This window comes from Vespula vulgaris, chromosome 23 (assembly GCF_905475345.1).
Source record: "Vespula vulgaris chromosome 23, iyVesVulg1.1, whole genome shotgun sequence".
Taxonomy (NCBI): domain Eukaryota; kingdom Metazoa; phylum Arthropoda; class Insecta; order Hymenoptera; family Vespidae; genus Vespula; species Vespula vulgaris.
The window spans coordinates 1,057,501-1,075,000 of NC_066608.1; the positions used below are offsets into that span (position 1 = coordinate 1,057,501).

The 17,500-nt window shown below is 32.7% G+C and overlaps 2 protein-coding genes across 13 annotated transcripts in view; one reads left to right on the forward strand and one right to left on the reverse strand.

Annotated features, from left to right (window-relative positions):
• LOC127071794 (KN motif and ankyrin repeat domain-containing protein 1) overlaps window positions 1-2,560 on the forward strand; it is an 86,240-nt gene extending 83,680 nt beyond the window's left edge. Inside the window, exon 11 of the mRNA XM_051011464.1 lies at window positions 2,400-2,560. The gene's annotated coding sequence lies outside the window, so the exon portion shown is untranslated. The remainder of the gene's footprint in view (window positions 1-2,399) is intronic.
• Window positions 1-17,500, reverse strand: part of LOC127071792 (plasma membrane calcium-transporting ATPase 3) — a 97,818-nt gene that overhangs the window by 48,168 nt on the left and 32,150 nt on the right. For 10 of the 12 annotated variants that reach the window (XR_007785225.1, XR_007785226.1, XM_051011451.1 and 7 more), the window contains 11 exons: window positions 11,932-12,209; window positions 11,647-11,844; window positions 11,330-11,559; window positions 11,032-11,167; window positions 10,817-10,951; window positions 8,694-8,729; window positions 7,127-7,518; window positions 5,727-6,211; window positions 4,398-5,443; window positions 4,045-4,259; window positions 3,351-3,502 (listed from right to left, as the gene is read on the reverse strand). Coding sequence is in view for 10 of the 12 variants with exons in the window: in XM_051011451.1 (XP_050867408.1) it covers window positions 3,351-3,502; window positions 4,045-4,259; window positions 4,398-5,443; window positions 5,727-6,211; window positions 7,127-7,518; window positions 8,694-8,729; window positions 10,817-10,951; window positions 11,032-11,167; window positions 11,330-11,559; window positions 11,647-11,844; window positions 11,932-12,088 (3,182 nt within the window). In the remaining 2 variants the exon portion in view is untranslated. Of the gene's footprint in view, window positions 1-3,350; window positions 3,503-4,044; window positions 4,260-4,397; window positions 5,444-5,726; window positions 6,212-7,126; window positions 7,519-8,693; window positions 8,730-10,816; window positions 10,952-11,031; window positions 11,168-11,329; window positions 11,560-11,646; window positions 11,845-11,931; window positions 12,210-12,851; window positions 13,037-17,500 lie in introns of those variants that run through there. The other 2 variants (XM_051011449.1, XM_051011450.1) reach the window with 2 other exon arrangements.

Here is a 17,500-nt window from a genome sequence, read left to right on the forward strand (position 1 = left end):
GAGATGGTGTCGTAAAGCGTTAACACATATACATTATTAATTATTTACGAGCGATCGTTAATTAATATCGTTAGAAATAAAGCTGTTAAAAGTGGTTCGAAGTATATTCGAGATTTCGTAGTCGACTACGTTCTCGATATTAGTCGAAGATAATTTTTGATTTGATTTAATTAGTTTCTTATTGTGCTGAAGCATGATTTTTTTTCTTTTTTTTTTTCTTTTTTTTTTTTTTTTTTAATTACCGTGTCATCGTCCGCTCGCCAGTCGCTCGATAATACACAAACAAGTACGTAGATTTTATTTTAGATTCATTGTTATTATATTACTTTTTTTTTTTCGTTTGTTAATTCATGCAAATGACTAATATACAAAGGCGAAAAGTTTAATAATGAAGATCGTGTAATACATATTAGGGAGCGAGGGATTATATTCGGGAGAAGGGGGTTGTGTCTCTACGTGAAACTCGCTCGAGTATTTTTTCGCGAGTAATTTTTAATATTTTTTACATATTGAAACTATTATGCACACATACATAATCGTACATAACCATTTCGACGAGATCGTCTATGTATATATGTATGTATATATATATATATAATTTTTGTTAATTTAGAATTATCGTTATTTATTTATTTATTTATTTTTTCTTTTTTTTTTTAGTACCAACTTTGACGTCTAACGTGCTCTGATATACGTACATACTTAACAATAATAATTCGTATGCTATGTCACCATTAGTATTCATTGTGATTTATATAAACTTTAATGTGTGTGTGTATATATATATAAGTATTGTTATTTTTTTGTTTAATATCTTACGAGTCTACCCTAAAGAATTTTGGATATATAAAATTGCATAAAGCAATATTTTATTAACTACACTTCTACGTGCATAGAGAAATGATCTAAGAGGATTCGCGTGAATATTGATCTCGATCGTTCGAGATCGAAGCTTCGCATCGCATCGCATCGTACACGTGAGAAGAGAAAAAAAAATAAAAAGAAAAAAAGAAGACATTCGAGGTAAGTATCTCAGAGCACTAAGGCGTTTTTCTAATTTTTAAGCGGCTCGATCAAGCTGTACATTCGATCTTAGAAATATCATTAGGATACTATTTTTCGATTTTAATTGATTAATTTTTTTTCCCCTTTCTTTTTTCCTTCTTTCTTTTTTTTTGAGGATTGGAAAAATTATTTAAACAAGGTGATCTTCGTTGTAATAGCGATGAAAGAAAATAATATGAAAATTATTAAGAACTCTTATCAAGAATTTGTGATATATATATAAACCTTTGTAAAAAAAATTCTTGATAAAAAGTTAAAGACAAAAAAATGTTCATTTTACAATCTTCAATCTCTGCTACAACGAAAGTTCATTTTTATTTTTGTATTAATTAATTTTTCATCGATCTTTGTCCAAAAAAAAAAAGAAAGAAAGAAAGAAAGAAAGGGAAAAGAGAAATATATATATATATATAAATCAATCAAATTCAAAAAACGATGTCCAATATTTCTACGACCGACACATCAAATTTTATTTTCGAAAGGTCCTAATTCGTGTAAAACAATTAACACAGGCCGTGTGGAAAGTACGATCGTGAGTTAACAAAAAAAAAAAAAAGCAATACACTACATATCGTATTGAGGGTTTATCAAATAGTAGAGAGGAACGAGGGAGTAAAGAGAGGGAGGATTGGGGGTTGGGGTTGGATAAAGAGTGATGACAAGTACACTAACACAGATTTTATCTCTAAATTAGATTGTCAATTAAAATCGTTCAACGAATGGACGAGTTCAAAGTCGATCATGCAAATGCATACTACTAATTGTAAAGTACGAAGATTCAAAAAAAAAAAAAAAAAAGAAAAATAGAAAAAAGAAGAAAAAAAAAAGATATATACAAGAAAAGTGAATAAAGAAAAAGAAGAAAAGAAAAAGTTATTAAATTTTATTTAATAGCGATCGGTTAGTAAAGTTGAATTAAAAAAAAAAATTAAATTAAAATAGAGAGAGAGAGAGAGAGAGATAAAGATGGTCTTGATTGATTGATTGATTGATTGATTGATTGATTGATTGATTGATTGACTGACTGACTGACTGACTGACTGACTGACTGACTGACTGACTGACTGACTGACTGACTGACTGACTGACTGACTGAATAATAATAATAATAATAATAATAATAATAATAATAGTAATAATAATAATAAGAAGAAGAACAAGAACAATGATAATACGTGTTAATACGAACGCGTTTTTAAAAAATAGTTTGAGCAGAAAATGCTGATCACCGATGGTTATTGCCAATGATGTGATTGTTATTGCTATATATAAATTTTCTTTTTATGGTTTATTTATCTTTTTTTCTTTTTTTTCTACTTGTTTGTTTGTTTCAGGTATATCATTCCTGTAAAACATAAGTACGATGTTCTTTCTATATGCACACATACTCAAATGTTATCGAATGCTATATTATATACAAGAGAAAGTTGCGTTGTTATAATAGTGCGAGGAAAAAGCAAGATCCATATCACCGTCGATCTTATTCCTTTTTTTTTTCCACTTTCTTTTCGTTGTCAATTTTCCATGCTCGTCGGTGGTGTACGTCGTATCGAATAAAATCGATATTGTACACGTTAGTATACAAATGATTATGTTAATTCCATAAAAACCAAAAGAAAAGGGGGAAAAAATTTAAATTACAAATATTCAGTTAATCAGCGATTATATACATGTGCGGAAGGGCCTTTGCAAAAGTTTCCAAACGATTTGAAAAATCGATCAATTCTTTTCTCTTTTTTCTTTTCTTTTTTTTTCTTCGAGATTATTCGGCTTAATTTTTGCAGATTGTACAAGCTCAAGAAATTTTCTTTACAATCCGAAAAAAAGAAAGAATTAGAAGGATTGATCCAAATGATCTCGGAAAAAATCTAATTGATCTTGACAAATCTCATGGAAACTCACAGCCCGCTGTTAGTATCGATCTAACGCAAAGATTAGCTTATTTAAAGATTATTATCGATCGGATGATTAAAAACATATCGTCGATCGACGATTATAACACGTATCGATTGATCGATCTAAATTCGATCTCGCACGAAAATATGTTATATATATATATATATATCTATTTCCTGCTCGTAAAAGATAAAAAAAAAGAAAATCTATTCGAAGAAAAGAGAGATTTTGTAATTATAATATAAGAAAACGTTAGTTAATAATTCTAAATCAATTACGGAAGAAAATTATTGCATGTATATATATACATATTTATATATATATAATATATATTTTTTATTTATATATATATGTATATATGTATATATGTATATTGTATATTCACTTACGAGAGAATTTTGGGTATCTTCCGTGTTGGAATAGTCGTGACTACTTGGCCCCACAATAGCGTCCCGATTCCGAAGAACAGGCACCACATCCATTGTTCTAACGTAAGAGCTTTTGTGCTGAACGCCATTTTACCGTACTGTATGATGACCACCTAGAAAACAAAGACGTAACGTTATATTAAACAAATAAATATATACGTGCATATATGTACATATATTTACATGTTTTTACACATGTCAAGGTCATTGTAAAACCGATGTTATACGATGCTCCAAAATTTTCAATGGCTGAAGTTGAAAGTAATATTAATTTCATGAAGCATACAGTCACGATAAACACTCTTCTCTCTCTCTCTCTCTCTCTCTCTCTCTCTCTCTTTGTCGAGAAGAAAGTAGTATAGTAGTAGAAGTAGTAGTAGTAGTAGTAGTACAAATAGATTCATTCCTATAATTATCACATCACTCAAATATCAATTCGTGATAAGAATGAATTCGATCGATCGATCGATCGATCTTGAAAACCTCAGGAAATTGTTGGTAGCGTCGTTTGTTATTTTCGTTTCGTTTTATTACAAATATTGCAGCCTCACGAACGGGCGCACCTACACCGATGAACTTTCTCACTTGTTGTATGAAATATATAGGAGAAAAAAGATGGCGGAAGATATGGAGAAGGTTAAAGTAGAATAATTACCTGCGACAAACACGTGCCAATCCAAATAGAATAAAATATAGGGTTGGTGAATATTCCCTGGAAGACATTGCGCTGACCATGAATTTTTCTGGCATTAAATTCGTTGAAGAGAGTCATCATGACGAAGGTATTAAAGATGACGGTGAAATGTTGAGTGGGTCCGCCACCTCTAGCCGCAACTCCTCGGCCAGTTTCGATATCTAGCATCTTGTCGCCTGTAAATAGATTCCAAATTGGGGCTGAATAAGAGAGAGGAAGAGAGAGAGAGAGAGAGAGAGAGAGAGAGAGAGAGAAGAAAACTCTAACGTCTGATACAAAAAAAGTAAAAGATAGAAATATATAAAAAAACTCACCAACGAAAAGAAGCATAAAAATAACAGTCAACTGATAAACTGCCTGACCAAGAATATTTTTCATCATCGTCCTTGATATCAACGGCTTTGTGCGTCCGTACGGCTTGCGAAGTAACAGATCCGACGTAGGCAATTCGGTGGCAAGTGCAAGGGACGCTAGAGTGTCCATAATCAGATTAACCCACAACATTTGTACCGCTTTTAACGGTGAATCTTGTACGGCACATGCTCCGATAAAGGCGACGATAACAGCTACGACGTTAACGGTCAACTGAAATTGCAAGAACTTTGCTATACTATCGTAGACGTTTCTTCCCCACATAACGGCCTTAACGATGGAAGAAAAGTTATCGTCCGTCAGAATAATGTCGGAAGCTTCCTTCGCCACGTCGGTACCAGCTATACCCATGGCAAAGCCAACGTCGGCTTTCTTTAATGCCGGACCATCGTTCGTACCATCACCGGTCACGGCTACTACCTCACGACTGGCCGTTGCTTTGCTGTCGATTATACCCTTTACCAATGTATACTTATCGGTTGGCGATGATCTAGCCAAAACCCTTAACTTTGGCCACACTTTGTCCAACAGATGTTGCTGTACCTCACCGTTACTGTCTCTGATCCTTCGATTAAACTCCTTCCCTTCGAGAATAAGAAAGTCCTCGTTTGGTTTTAATATTCCGCACTTCAAGGCGATCGACCTAGCCGTATTAATATTGTCACCGGTGACCATTCGTACTGTTATACCAGCCTTTTGGCACTTTCTAATTGCGTCTGGTACCTCGGGACGTACTGGATCCTCGATACCGACGATACCGAGACACGTTAAATTATTAACGATATTTTCCTCGTCCTCCCAATTCGGCTCGTTATCCGAGTGTACTTGATTTATCTCCGCCTTCCCGGGTACAAAGTCGCGATATGCGATCGAGATTGTACGTAGACCGTTACACGCCATTGGTTCTATCACGTTCTTAACCAGACGTTCTTGCATCTCTCTCGTAAATTTTTCCAGATGACCGTCGCGACCGTAGATAAAGGCACATCTGCGTAAAACAAATTGGACCTAATGAAAGATTCGTTAAATTTGGATTTTTGCGTCGTTTAGATAATGAGTTACTGGGATCGATCTGTTTCTTGCGATTCAGATTGATCTCTTTTCTTTTTCTCCTTCTAAGCGACTGCGCGATACATTTTTATTTCGATTAGAAATATGCGCGTGCTAGAGCATTTGTTTCTTTTCTCGCTCTACATAAAATAAAATCGAATCGTCTGGGTGATCTAAATTAAAGGATTCAAAAGAGATGAAGGAAAAGATGAAGAACGTACTTCTTCATGATGATCTCGGAAGCGCCCTTGGTGAAAAGCCTATATCCACCACCTTCCCTTGGAATAACAGTGGACATGCTCTTTCTAACGCTATTGAAAGTATAGACCCGCGTGAAAGTTTCCTCAGGGTGGTCATCTCTAACAGTTTGATATTTTTCGCCCAGGGCCACTACGAATCCAAGTAAGGCACATTCGGTTTTGTTACCGACTTGCATCGGCAATTCTGAAGGTTCTTGCGAGGGCATGATTCTGGACGTGTACGCCGAATTAATGGAGATGGATTGTATTAATAAGTTTCCAACGTGGCTCGGGATATCGGAAAAGCTTGGAACCGTCTTGCTCATTTTCTCGCATATGTAGGACTCTACCACTGTCATACGATTGGTCGTCAGGGTTCCGGTTTTATCCGAACAAATGGCGGTAGCGTTACCCATCGTTTCGCAAGCATCCAAATGCCGTACCAAATTGTTGTCCTTCATCATTTTCTACAAATCAAAGTTTCACAGAAAAAAAAATATTGTTAAAACGTTGCTCGTTCGCGCTGACCGAATATGCTGATATAAATCGTCCTTTGATAATTTAACACGTTAACTTGTACGATCGATCGATCGATAATGATCCATCTTAATCAATTTTGTTTATTTATTAGTATCATTGCAATACCAAACACTGAATGAATATTACGAATTCATTACCTTCAACGATGAATTGCCGTAAGAATTAATGAACGTTAAACTTGATTTTAATCGGAACGAGTAACTTCGAAAGTACGAATTACTGTACTGATTTATTAATCAAAAATTGAATAACTTAAAAAATTAATTACTGCGCAATTTAGTTATATATATATATAAATTTGTTCCTATAAAAATGAATCATTTTGAAAATGAATGGCCGTATAGATTGATGATCAAATTAGAAAAAAAGAAAGAAAAAAAAAGAAAAAAAAAAGTCAAGTACCAGGAGGAATAAAAAAAAATGTTTAATAAGTACAAATATAAAATCAGATAAAATACGATAAAACAACAAACAATTGTGTCAAAAGATTCAACGCATCAAAAATAATAGTTAAAAAAAAAATGAAAAAAGAAAAATCAAAATAAAAAGATAAAAGTTAAAAATGTAAAAAATTCGAGCTAACGTTACGCGCGTCTTATATGTCCGTATGTATATATATATATATATACAACACACACGCATATATATATATATATACATTAAATTGCCCGAAAAATTTCTTTCGTTACCCACAGAAAGCTACTTCGTCCGGTAGTTAAAGTTTCAAAACGAAAAAGGAAACTTTTGAGACAACCTAATATACATATATATATACATTTGTGAACGTGTTAAATATTCTAATACGATATAATGAAAAAATGTAAAAAAATGATCTAATTAACCTTGACGGAATAAGCGAGCGATAAGGTGACAGCCAGAGGAAGACCTTCGGGTACGGCAACGACGAGGACAGTAACACCGATAATCAAATGCCGTACCAGATCACCGGCATAAATGTTCTTCCATGGCTTTCCCTCGATTACGAACGTCGAGACGCAAAATTGAATGATTAGAATGATCACGGTGAGTACTGCTATGGTCGAGCCAGCATAACCGATTTGTATCGCTAACTTCGTTAATTTAGCTTGAAGAACGCTCTTCTCCTTCTTAGTAGACTCTGCTCCACCTCCTTGTCCACCTCCGCCATGATGATTTTCTCCACTCTCGTGTTTACCACCTGTTCCTCCAGTTCCAACAGCATGACTGTTCCCAGTGATTTCTGCTCCTTCGTCTCCTTCGTTTCATAATACATAATAAACGTATTATTTATTCACGATAAATTCAATCGAGATCCATTAGTTTTTTTTTCTTCTCTCTATTTTTTTTTTCTTTTCTTTTTTTTCCTCAAAAGAGAAGATGCTTATATTTGTTTTCTCTAATTATCGAGGTCGTTCAATTCTTACGCTCTTGATTTTTGTGAGACGTGATTATCCTTTTTCTTTTTTCTTTTTTAGATTTTTTTTATATATAAATATTTCTTTCGCGTGTACAGAATTCACATTTTTAGAAATTATTTATATAGAAAGACGTACTCTAAATGGAAAGAAAGAAAGAAAGAAAGAAAGAAAATCGTATCATCGTTTGACAAAATGGAGCGTAAAATTTAAACTCTCGATAGAAAATTAATTCTAATTAATTAAATTATAAGATACTATTATATCGAGCTAGTATTAATAATCGGAAGAAAAAAAAATAATTGGTAAAAGCTGGGATTCTATAATAATAAAGGTAAGGTAAATAAAAATAGTATTTTGTAAAAAGGCAAAAGCACGACACGACACATTGGAAAAATACATGAACAAATAATGAAAATAGGGATCATCATCATCATCATCATCATCATCATCCTCATCCTTAGAATGCAATAAAAAAAGCTAAAGGTAAATTCTGGAGTTACTAATAATCTCAAATGCATAAACCACTGGCAACAAAACACTCAGAGATTATGGAAACAGATAAGCAAGAATGATAACAAATTAAATCGATTTTTTGTTTCTTTTTCTTTTGTTCCATTGCTTTTTCTTTTTCTTTTCTATTTTACCTTACTTCTGACAATGATCTATTTTTTTTTTTTTTTAAGATTCTGCGTAATGATAAAATGATATATATATATGTACGTATATTATAGCAATACAATTAATTTATTTAGATAAGAAATAAGAGATAATAAAAAGGCTGTAGAGTGCAGAAATGAAGAAGGTAGAATTGTGAAATTACTAGAAAAGAAAACAAACTTAAAGAGAGTGTATAATATATATATATATATATATGTATGTATACGTATATCAAGTATAAATATATCTCAAAATTATATTTGAAGGATGTCAATCGATATCTTAACATCGACTGCATCAGCATAATTGAATATGATTAACGATAAATATATATTATTATATTGTGTGTAATCACCTGGTAATGACTTCTTCTTCCGCTGCTTTTTAGCCTCTAGATAAAAAAATGCATGCAAAACAAAATTGATTAGCAATCTATCTAAAAGTATTGTATATGCCAATGACAATTTGTGCCACATTCTATACTGCATTTTTTTTTTGTTCCTTTCTTTTTCTTTTCTTTTCTTTTCTTCGTTCTTTTTTTTTTTCCTTTTTTAGACAATCCGAAAGACGGTCTCAAAATTTACAAATGCAGTACAACAACCTAGAAGATATCTGTGTGAGTATGCGTGAGTGTTCTTTTCTTTTCTTTTTTTTTCAAATAAAAATTTTGTCTTGTAATTTTCTTGTAAGGGAAAAAAAAATTATAAATAAATAAATATCATGGATTGTGTAATTCATCTTCTAAGTTGCATATTTACAGGGACATCAATCGTATAATAAAATATTACCATATAAAGAACGATAATTTTTTTTTCTTTCCTTTTTCTTTCTTTTTTTTTTTTCTTTTTTATATCTTTTTACAAATTTTTCTGGCCGCTGAAAAATCTGATGAAATTGTAAAATAATATGAAATATATGTTATATGTATTTTAAAAAATGATTTGACATGAGAAGAGAATGAGATACAAATATTATAAGAACATTCTATGAAGACAAATGTTACTAATAATTATATGATCTAGGATTGTGCTAACATGAATCGAAATAACATATGATCACACAAGATATGCGATACACTAATGGAAAATAGTTCTTGCGCATACAAACAAACATTTATTTGTATAACCATGTAACAAAGATCAAAGTTACATATAGGATATAAGGGCCTATTTTCTAATTGAATATGTTCTAATCAAATGAAAAAAGATTTTCATCGAATTTACACATATATATATATTATTTAATTTATTTCAAAGGTCAATTTATCATAGGATTTACCCTGTATTTCACTTTAATATCATATAAAAAAAAAAGAGAGAGAGAGAGAGAGAGAGAAATACTACAAAAAAATAATAAAATTAAAAGTTATTTATATTTCACTTCAATGAATATATCCAATAATATTCATAGTGAAAAATGAAGTTTGATTAAAATGTTTATCTATTCTAAATAAATTCGCAAATGAATATTTACCGACTTAATACAAAACTGAGCAAATTATTTGGTGATTAATCAAAGTCCGATTAATTAATAACTTGTAATTGTAAAATATAAAATTCATTTGACCTCTTAAGTGGCAAAAATTGATCGTATATCTATTAATCACATAACATCTTCAAAGTTTGTACAAATTAACTCGGAAAAAAAAAAAGAGAAAAAAAGATGGGAAAGGGAAGCAGATATATAAGTTAAACATGCTGTAGAGAATCTTGTTTGAGTTCGATTTTCTTTTCGTTTTCTTCTTTTTTTTTTTTTTTTTTTCTTTTTTTGTTAAGGGATTACCTTGTACTTGCTACTTAAGGAGTTAAAGGTATTGCAAGTACATGCCAAAGAAAACGGGGGAACAAGTTGATAGTCATGTAATTCATAATAAAAAATTCTCACACCAATTCAACTGAAAACCATGCCTACACTGTACTTTCTCTACACTCATTTTGTGTATTTGGAAATATCATGCCTTGAAATAATAATCCCACTACTTCTTCCTGATAAATTTGGACTTTTTGTTTTCCTTCGTTTCTTTCTTTTTTTATTTTGTTCAAATAAATTTTTTATAATCTCTAGACGAATTGTATGCAAACGATTATATGTATATATACGTATCGTCTTTGATTTGATACAAGAAGTAGCGAGTTATAGATTCACTGGATTATCAGACCAGTACAACCTCGCAAAAATATGTAACTAAATTTACTCTACATATACACATATGTAATCTTATAATTGGTCAATGGAATATGGGGCTTCAACCAATATACATATATATTTACATGCATGATGGAATTACCCAATGTATAAATTTTATTTTTATTGCAAAGAGTCTAAAAATATTATATAGCATGTATAGTAACGAATTTTTATTGGATAATTTCTTTTTTTTCCGTTTTCAAGAGGTTACACTACTCTGATAATTAAGTGACTCTAGATAAGTGGCACAATTTGAAGTTATAAATAAATAGATATATATCAATCACATACCTTTTTTCATCTTCTTTATTTCCTGCTCTTGCTGATCAACGGCAGCACCCAACAAGGTGAAGATTATACCAGCCTGGGAGTTGACACCTACCGCTGTCACCAACATTTTTCCAGATCCCTCCATCACGTGAGTGCCTTTTTTAAATCAAAGCAAAGCAACGACGTGACTCTCGATATATTAATTACGCGTGTAAATATCTTTAAAAATCAATTACCTGAAAGTACCATAGGATCGAACGCTTCTCCTTTCTTTACATGATCCGATTCTCCAGTTAAACTGGATTCATCCACTTTAAGATCGTTGCTTTGTATAAGGATACCATCTGCAGGTAGCAGGTCTCCATATTTTATCTGCATTATTAATTGTATAATTTACCGAATACCTTGTCCTCATTTTATTTGTATTTCACGATATACAAAGAGTTAAACTCTCGTTAGAAAAACGTTTCAGTCGTAACATAAATATTTCGGAAACGAAAATACTTGAAACACGAGTTTAGTCGAGATACACACCTGACATATGTCACCTACAACGATATCAGATACAGAAATCTGTTTGACTTCTCCTTGTCGAATAACAGAGAATTTATGTTCTCCTTCGATTCGACTTTGAAGACCCCTAAACTGTCTTTCTTTGGAATAGTCATTGAATGCCGTCACTAACACCACCACAATGACAGAGATCAATATAGCAAGTCCTTCAATCCAACCATATTTTCCTTCATCCTCTTCTATCGATGACGCTGAAATTGTAATTAAGAAAAAAATTGTGAACGTTTGTGACTTTCTTCTTTTCTTCTATACTTGACCTTGAAAGATTAAATACTTACCACTCTGTTCTTCGTCCGCTGGTTGATAAAAACTAAGACCTAACGAAACCAAAGCTGCTATTTCCAAAATGATTAAAGTAACATCCTGTAAAGCTTCCCATACTAATTGTAAAAACGTTTTAGGTGGCTTTGGAGGAATCATGTTGGAGCCAAACGTATCTCTCCTATGTTGAATGTCTGCTGTCGACCCACTGAGACCTATAACGACAAAGAAATCGTACTCATTGATACGTCGTAGAAAGAATAAGAAATTGGTCTGCGACATCTCATCGAAATAGATCTTACCTTCGCTGGGTGAAGTATATAGCTTTTTACATATCTCCTGCACGCCACCGTAACCATTGAGCTTATTGACACCTTCACGACCTCTGTGCTCCATGAGCTCACGAAGTTGCTTAAGAGTAATACCATATTGGGCTGGTCGGCCATCTATTGTCGCCATTTTGCCTTAGTTACCGTGGTTGGCCTAAGCCAACTCTAATATTCTTCTCTTAAGCTACCAGCTTTTATTGATCCCTAACGTCACTGCTCCACTGTCCTCCAAATAATCGGAGGACAAACAGCTGAAACAAAACGATACACGAATTATAAGTAACATTTCCTCAACTCGTATCTAAATACAATTACAGTATACGTTACTACGATTAAAATATTATTTCGTTTGCATATTAAAAAAAAAAAAAAAAAAAAAAAAAGAAAAAAAACTCTTAGATAGGACGTAATATATCGTTCGTATAATCAAGGAGATATACGTAAAAACATACACATAAATAACTCATAACGAATAGGGATAAAAAAAAGAAATTCTAAATGAACCCTAGGTACTTGATAATTATTAAACCAAGTTATCAATTTAATCAGAAAGTTCGTTAACGTCTCGTAACGTATAAAAACACTTTGTCCGAGCTTCGACATATTCCTTAGTCGATGCTCGTCTGTCAGTAAAGCCGACATCACGAAGAGGTTATGTGTCCCATTAGCAATCGTTTCAAATGAAAATTTCCATAACAAAAGAATGGAAGGTGGGTCATTGTCGCAGGATAGCTCGATATAACGACATCGTTCAACGAACAGTACATGTTTTTCAACGACTAAATACAACAATGTTAATGTAAAGGGTAAAAAGAAAAAAACTAGAGAGAGAAAGAGAAAGAGACAAAGAGAGCGAGAAAGCGAGAGAGAGAGAGAGAGAGAAAGAAATTTACCGAGCGACGATACTTTCCAATTCGACTCCGAACCAAAGCCACGAATGCCGCATACGAGGTTTTAACGTCTATCAATGTCTCGTATTTCGAAACCTCATCTTTTTCCTGTCAATAACGCACGCAGAAAACTCATCGATAACCAGCGTTCCCGGTCCGGTCACCGAAGAAAGGTGTGTTAAGTAGAGTAAGCCATTAACAAAGTGGTCATCGATTCGTATCGCCCTCTACCGTACCGCGCCGGTACTTCATAGTTCTTCTTTTTTTTTTTTCCCTATTAAACCACGCTTGAACATATCCGAAAATCTCTTGTCGTTGCGAAATAAACGTGATCTCGATTTATCTATCGATATCAAAAAACGACATTTCTATTGTAAAAAAAAAAACTCGTAAGTTAATTAAACAGTCACAATCCGTTTCGATGGTACGATAAAGAGAAAGAGAGAGAGAGAGAACGAGTTTAAGAATAAATATTTCTATTAAAACTTGTAAGTGATAATTGGCGTGAAAGAAAATACTAGGTCGATCGTTCGATAATTCGATTAATCGAAATTGTCCTTAACAATATCAGATTATGATAATCGATTATTCGAGATGAAAACCGTTAGTTAGAAAAACGGTCATTAATATTTTTCACTTCCGTCGGATCGCTTCAATTTTCCACGTAGATAATATCATTGTTCTTCGATACTCGAATTGTTCGACCGTGACCAAAGTGTTGTTCTTTTTCTCTCTCTCTCTCTCTTTCTCTCTCTTTTTTCTTTTATTCTTTTTCTCTCTTTTTCTTTTTTCATTTTTTTTTTTGTCGACATAGAAGATTGCTTTCATCCGCGAGTGACGACCTACTTTGTGTGCACGCACGACTCGTAACGGAAGGAAAATGTACATAACTTTTGTCAAGAAAATTACCAATTGCATTCGACAAAAAAAGGTAAGAGCGAATATAACGTAATTAAAAATAAAACAAAAAAAGAAACAAAGTAAAATCAAATCAAATCAAATCAAATCAAATCAAATCATAAGACAGGAAATACGATTGATAGTCCATTTTTGTATTTCCTCTCTCTCTCTCTCTCTCTCTCTCTCTCTCTCTCTCGCAAACATGAGAGATATTCGAATCAGAAAAATCGCGGTTTGAAATTGCGGCGTAACGTAGCGATTGTTGATAAAAATCTTCCGCCATCAAAGTCGAGACCGAAAAAAAAAATCCTGGTCTTTTTAGCGTGTTGCAATAATGAAACAACGACGAAGTATGATTGGAAATAGCTATATCCTTCTCGTCGTCGTCGTGATCGTGGTCGTTTAGAACGAAATTCGTTTTCCATAAAAAAGAAAAAGAAAAAGAGATAGAGAGAGAAAAGAAGAACAAAAAATATAATATTTTTTTCCGGATTACAAAAAAAAAGGATTATATCTTCGGTCAAAAAATTTTTTTCTTTTAGATATATGTGTGTGTGTGTGTGTGTTTCGCGTGTATATATATTTATAGAAAATTCTGTTAAGTTTTGATTATTTTTACGAAAGCAAATATGTACTGATACTAACAATAAACGTTCGAAGAACACACATGTATAGTATCTTGAAGAATACTTAACGTTCTGTTTCTCACATTCCATCTCTTTCTCTCTCTCTCTTTCTTTCTCACAGTGTTAGTTAGTTAATTCTATTTTCTATAATACATATCGGATGGGATTGGTAGTGCAAAATCCTCCCACGAAGTTGGAGGAATACAATGAATACAAGGATAGGAACGAATCAATGACTCATTTAACGTTGGGGAGACAAAGAATATATATATATATACACAGAGAGAGAGAGAGAGACACACACATATATATATCTAGAGAAACGTTGATTCATACTACAAATAAAATTTTCAAGGTGTTATGAGCAACGAAGCGAAAAACCTACACACACACACACATTTATATCTATGAATATACATATTTCGTTCCTATATATTTATGACAAAATATTGATATGCACGTAAATACACATGTATATATATATATATATTTATATATGAAAATACATTTCGTTTCTATCTATCGAAACACACACACACACACATATATATATATAATATCTACGAATATACGTTTGGTTAAAACTATATACAACTTTCTATCTATCTCTCTCTCTCTTTTTATTAGTATGTATATACACATGTAGATCCGTACGAGTACGTATGGTTCCTACTGTGTAAAATGTCTGTCAGTTTCTCTCTCTCTTTCTCTCCCTCTCTCTCTCTCTCTCACACACACATACACAATCCCTATCTCCGTCTGTCTTTTTCTATCCTATGCTTAACCCAATCCAGTATGGGTGGTGTACTAAAGTCGAACTTTCGTATGAGATCGCTAAAAGCTCCCAATATTGGTCAGGTTGCGCACGCATCCAAGCTTTAGCAAAAGCATCATCAGCAGAAGCGGAAGCAAGAGAGTTACTTTTGTGTCCGTCGAGTTACGTACACCACTACCACCAAGCTACCACTATACCATCATCGTCGACGTTTTATTAATACTACCAAGCAACCCTACCGTTTATATGTGTTTTTCAGTTACCTTGTATACTGTTTAACCATCTCTTTCTTTCTCTCTCTCTCTCTCTCCTCTCTCTCTCTCTCTCTCTCTCTCTCTCTCTCTCCTTTCTTTCTCTCTCTCTGTCTCTCTTTCACGTCAATCATCGTTGCAATTAACCCGGCCATGAGCGTTGTAGGCCAACGTTGTACAAATAATTTCGTGGTTCCCAAATAAAATAAGCTTACGTACGGTAGTATAATATGTATATGTATATATATATATATGTGTGTGTACAGGTACCGGTGTAAAACGATACGTTTACTAGACGTATTATATAGTCCATTACGTTGTTGTATTATTATATTTCTTTCTATTTCGTGAACGTGTCGGACGTTCGTTAAAGTTAACGTCATCTTTGTTAAAAACAACAATGTCGGCAACGTGAAACCGCTGGAGGCAGAGATTTTCTTTTTTTTCTTTCTTTCTTTCTTTCTTTCTTTCTTTCTTTCTCTCTTTCTTTTTTCTTTTTTTGCCTTTACAAAGAAATATTTTACGAACGCGATCCCACGATTCCTTTTCTTTTTTCCTTTCTCCCTTTGTTTTCTAACAACGCGTATCTTCCTTTCGAATTTACACGTATGTATGCATGTACGTTTTTGTTCGTTATCGCATAATCAAGAAAAAAAAAAAAGAAAATTATTAGTGCGAGTGAAAGTTAGGTGAAACGGAAGAAATCGTATCACATTTTTGCTAATTGTTAATTTACATCCTCGTGAAAATAGAAAATTCGAAATGAAACAATAACACGCACACGTCCGAGCTTTAAGATTAATTTATATAATAATAAAATGTATGTGTATGTGTGTGAGAGAAAGAGAGAATAGATGGAGAGATAGACGAAACTAAGGCGTTATCGAAAAAAAAAGAAACGTAGAGATATCAAAAATAAAATAATAACGAAGAAGAGTAGAAATTAAGGAAAAAGAGATAAACGAAAATAATGCTAATTATAACTATGAATAAATTAATAATAATAATATAAAAATAAGAAAGAAGATAAAAACACAAGGGAATACAAATTTTCAGAGAAATAGAAATAATTAATAATGACAAATATAATAACATGGAAATATAATATATATCGCAATAAAGAGATTAATAAAAAGAGAGAAAGAGAGAAAGAGATAATATACAGACGAAAATAATATCTCGTTCGTTCTTGGAACAAAGTTGTATAGAATCACAGACGAAATGGAAAGAGAAATAGAAAGAGAGAGAGTGTCTTTTCCAGGAAATAGATCGATAGGAAGTACATTCCCAATTAGAATGGAAACCTTTCACTCGTGGTATTACGATACCGAGGATAATAGACTCTTCGTGTGTATCGTTGCGTGATCTCGTTTTATCGGTTTAAATAAATCAATTTCGAGTTTAGGAATTTATTTTCTCTCTCGATGTTCTTTCGAGATAAACGTATAAAAAATAAAAAAAATAAAAATAATGAAAATAAAAAAAAGAAGAAGAAGAAGAAGAAATAAAAAGAGGAAAGAGAAAAGCAACTTTTATTTTCTTCTTTCTATTCGTTTCTTTGTTCCTTTTTTTCTTTTCTTTTTCTTTGTTCTTTTTGTTTATTTATTTATTTATTTATTTTATTTTTTTATTTCTCTATTTCTTTATTTTATTTTTTCTTTTTTTTTTTCTTTCGAAAGGAACATCATTCTTCTCGAATTATATCGAGATATATATCGCATCAACGCGAATCCACTTGCACGCGCTTATTTATTTATGGAAAAAAGTCATATCGTGTTTCTCTCAATCTCTCTTTCTCTCTCTCTTTCTTTCTTTCTCTATCTTTTCATCTATCTTTCTCTCTCTTTTCCTACGCTCTTATTCTCGGTTATCAAATTCCATTTGGGACTCTATTTGCAGCACATTCCATGTACTTCAATAGCTCTTTTTTCTCTCGACTAAACCTCCTTCGTCCTTCATCCTCCATCCTCCACTTCGTCGTTGTCCCCCTTACGAAGGCATTTCTTCTTTCATATCGTACCGAAGTTCTTTTCGCTTGTTCTCGAAACGATTTTTATTCTCTGATAAATCGAGGAAAGATAGAGATAGAGAAAAGAGAGA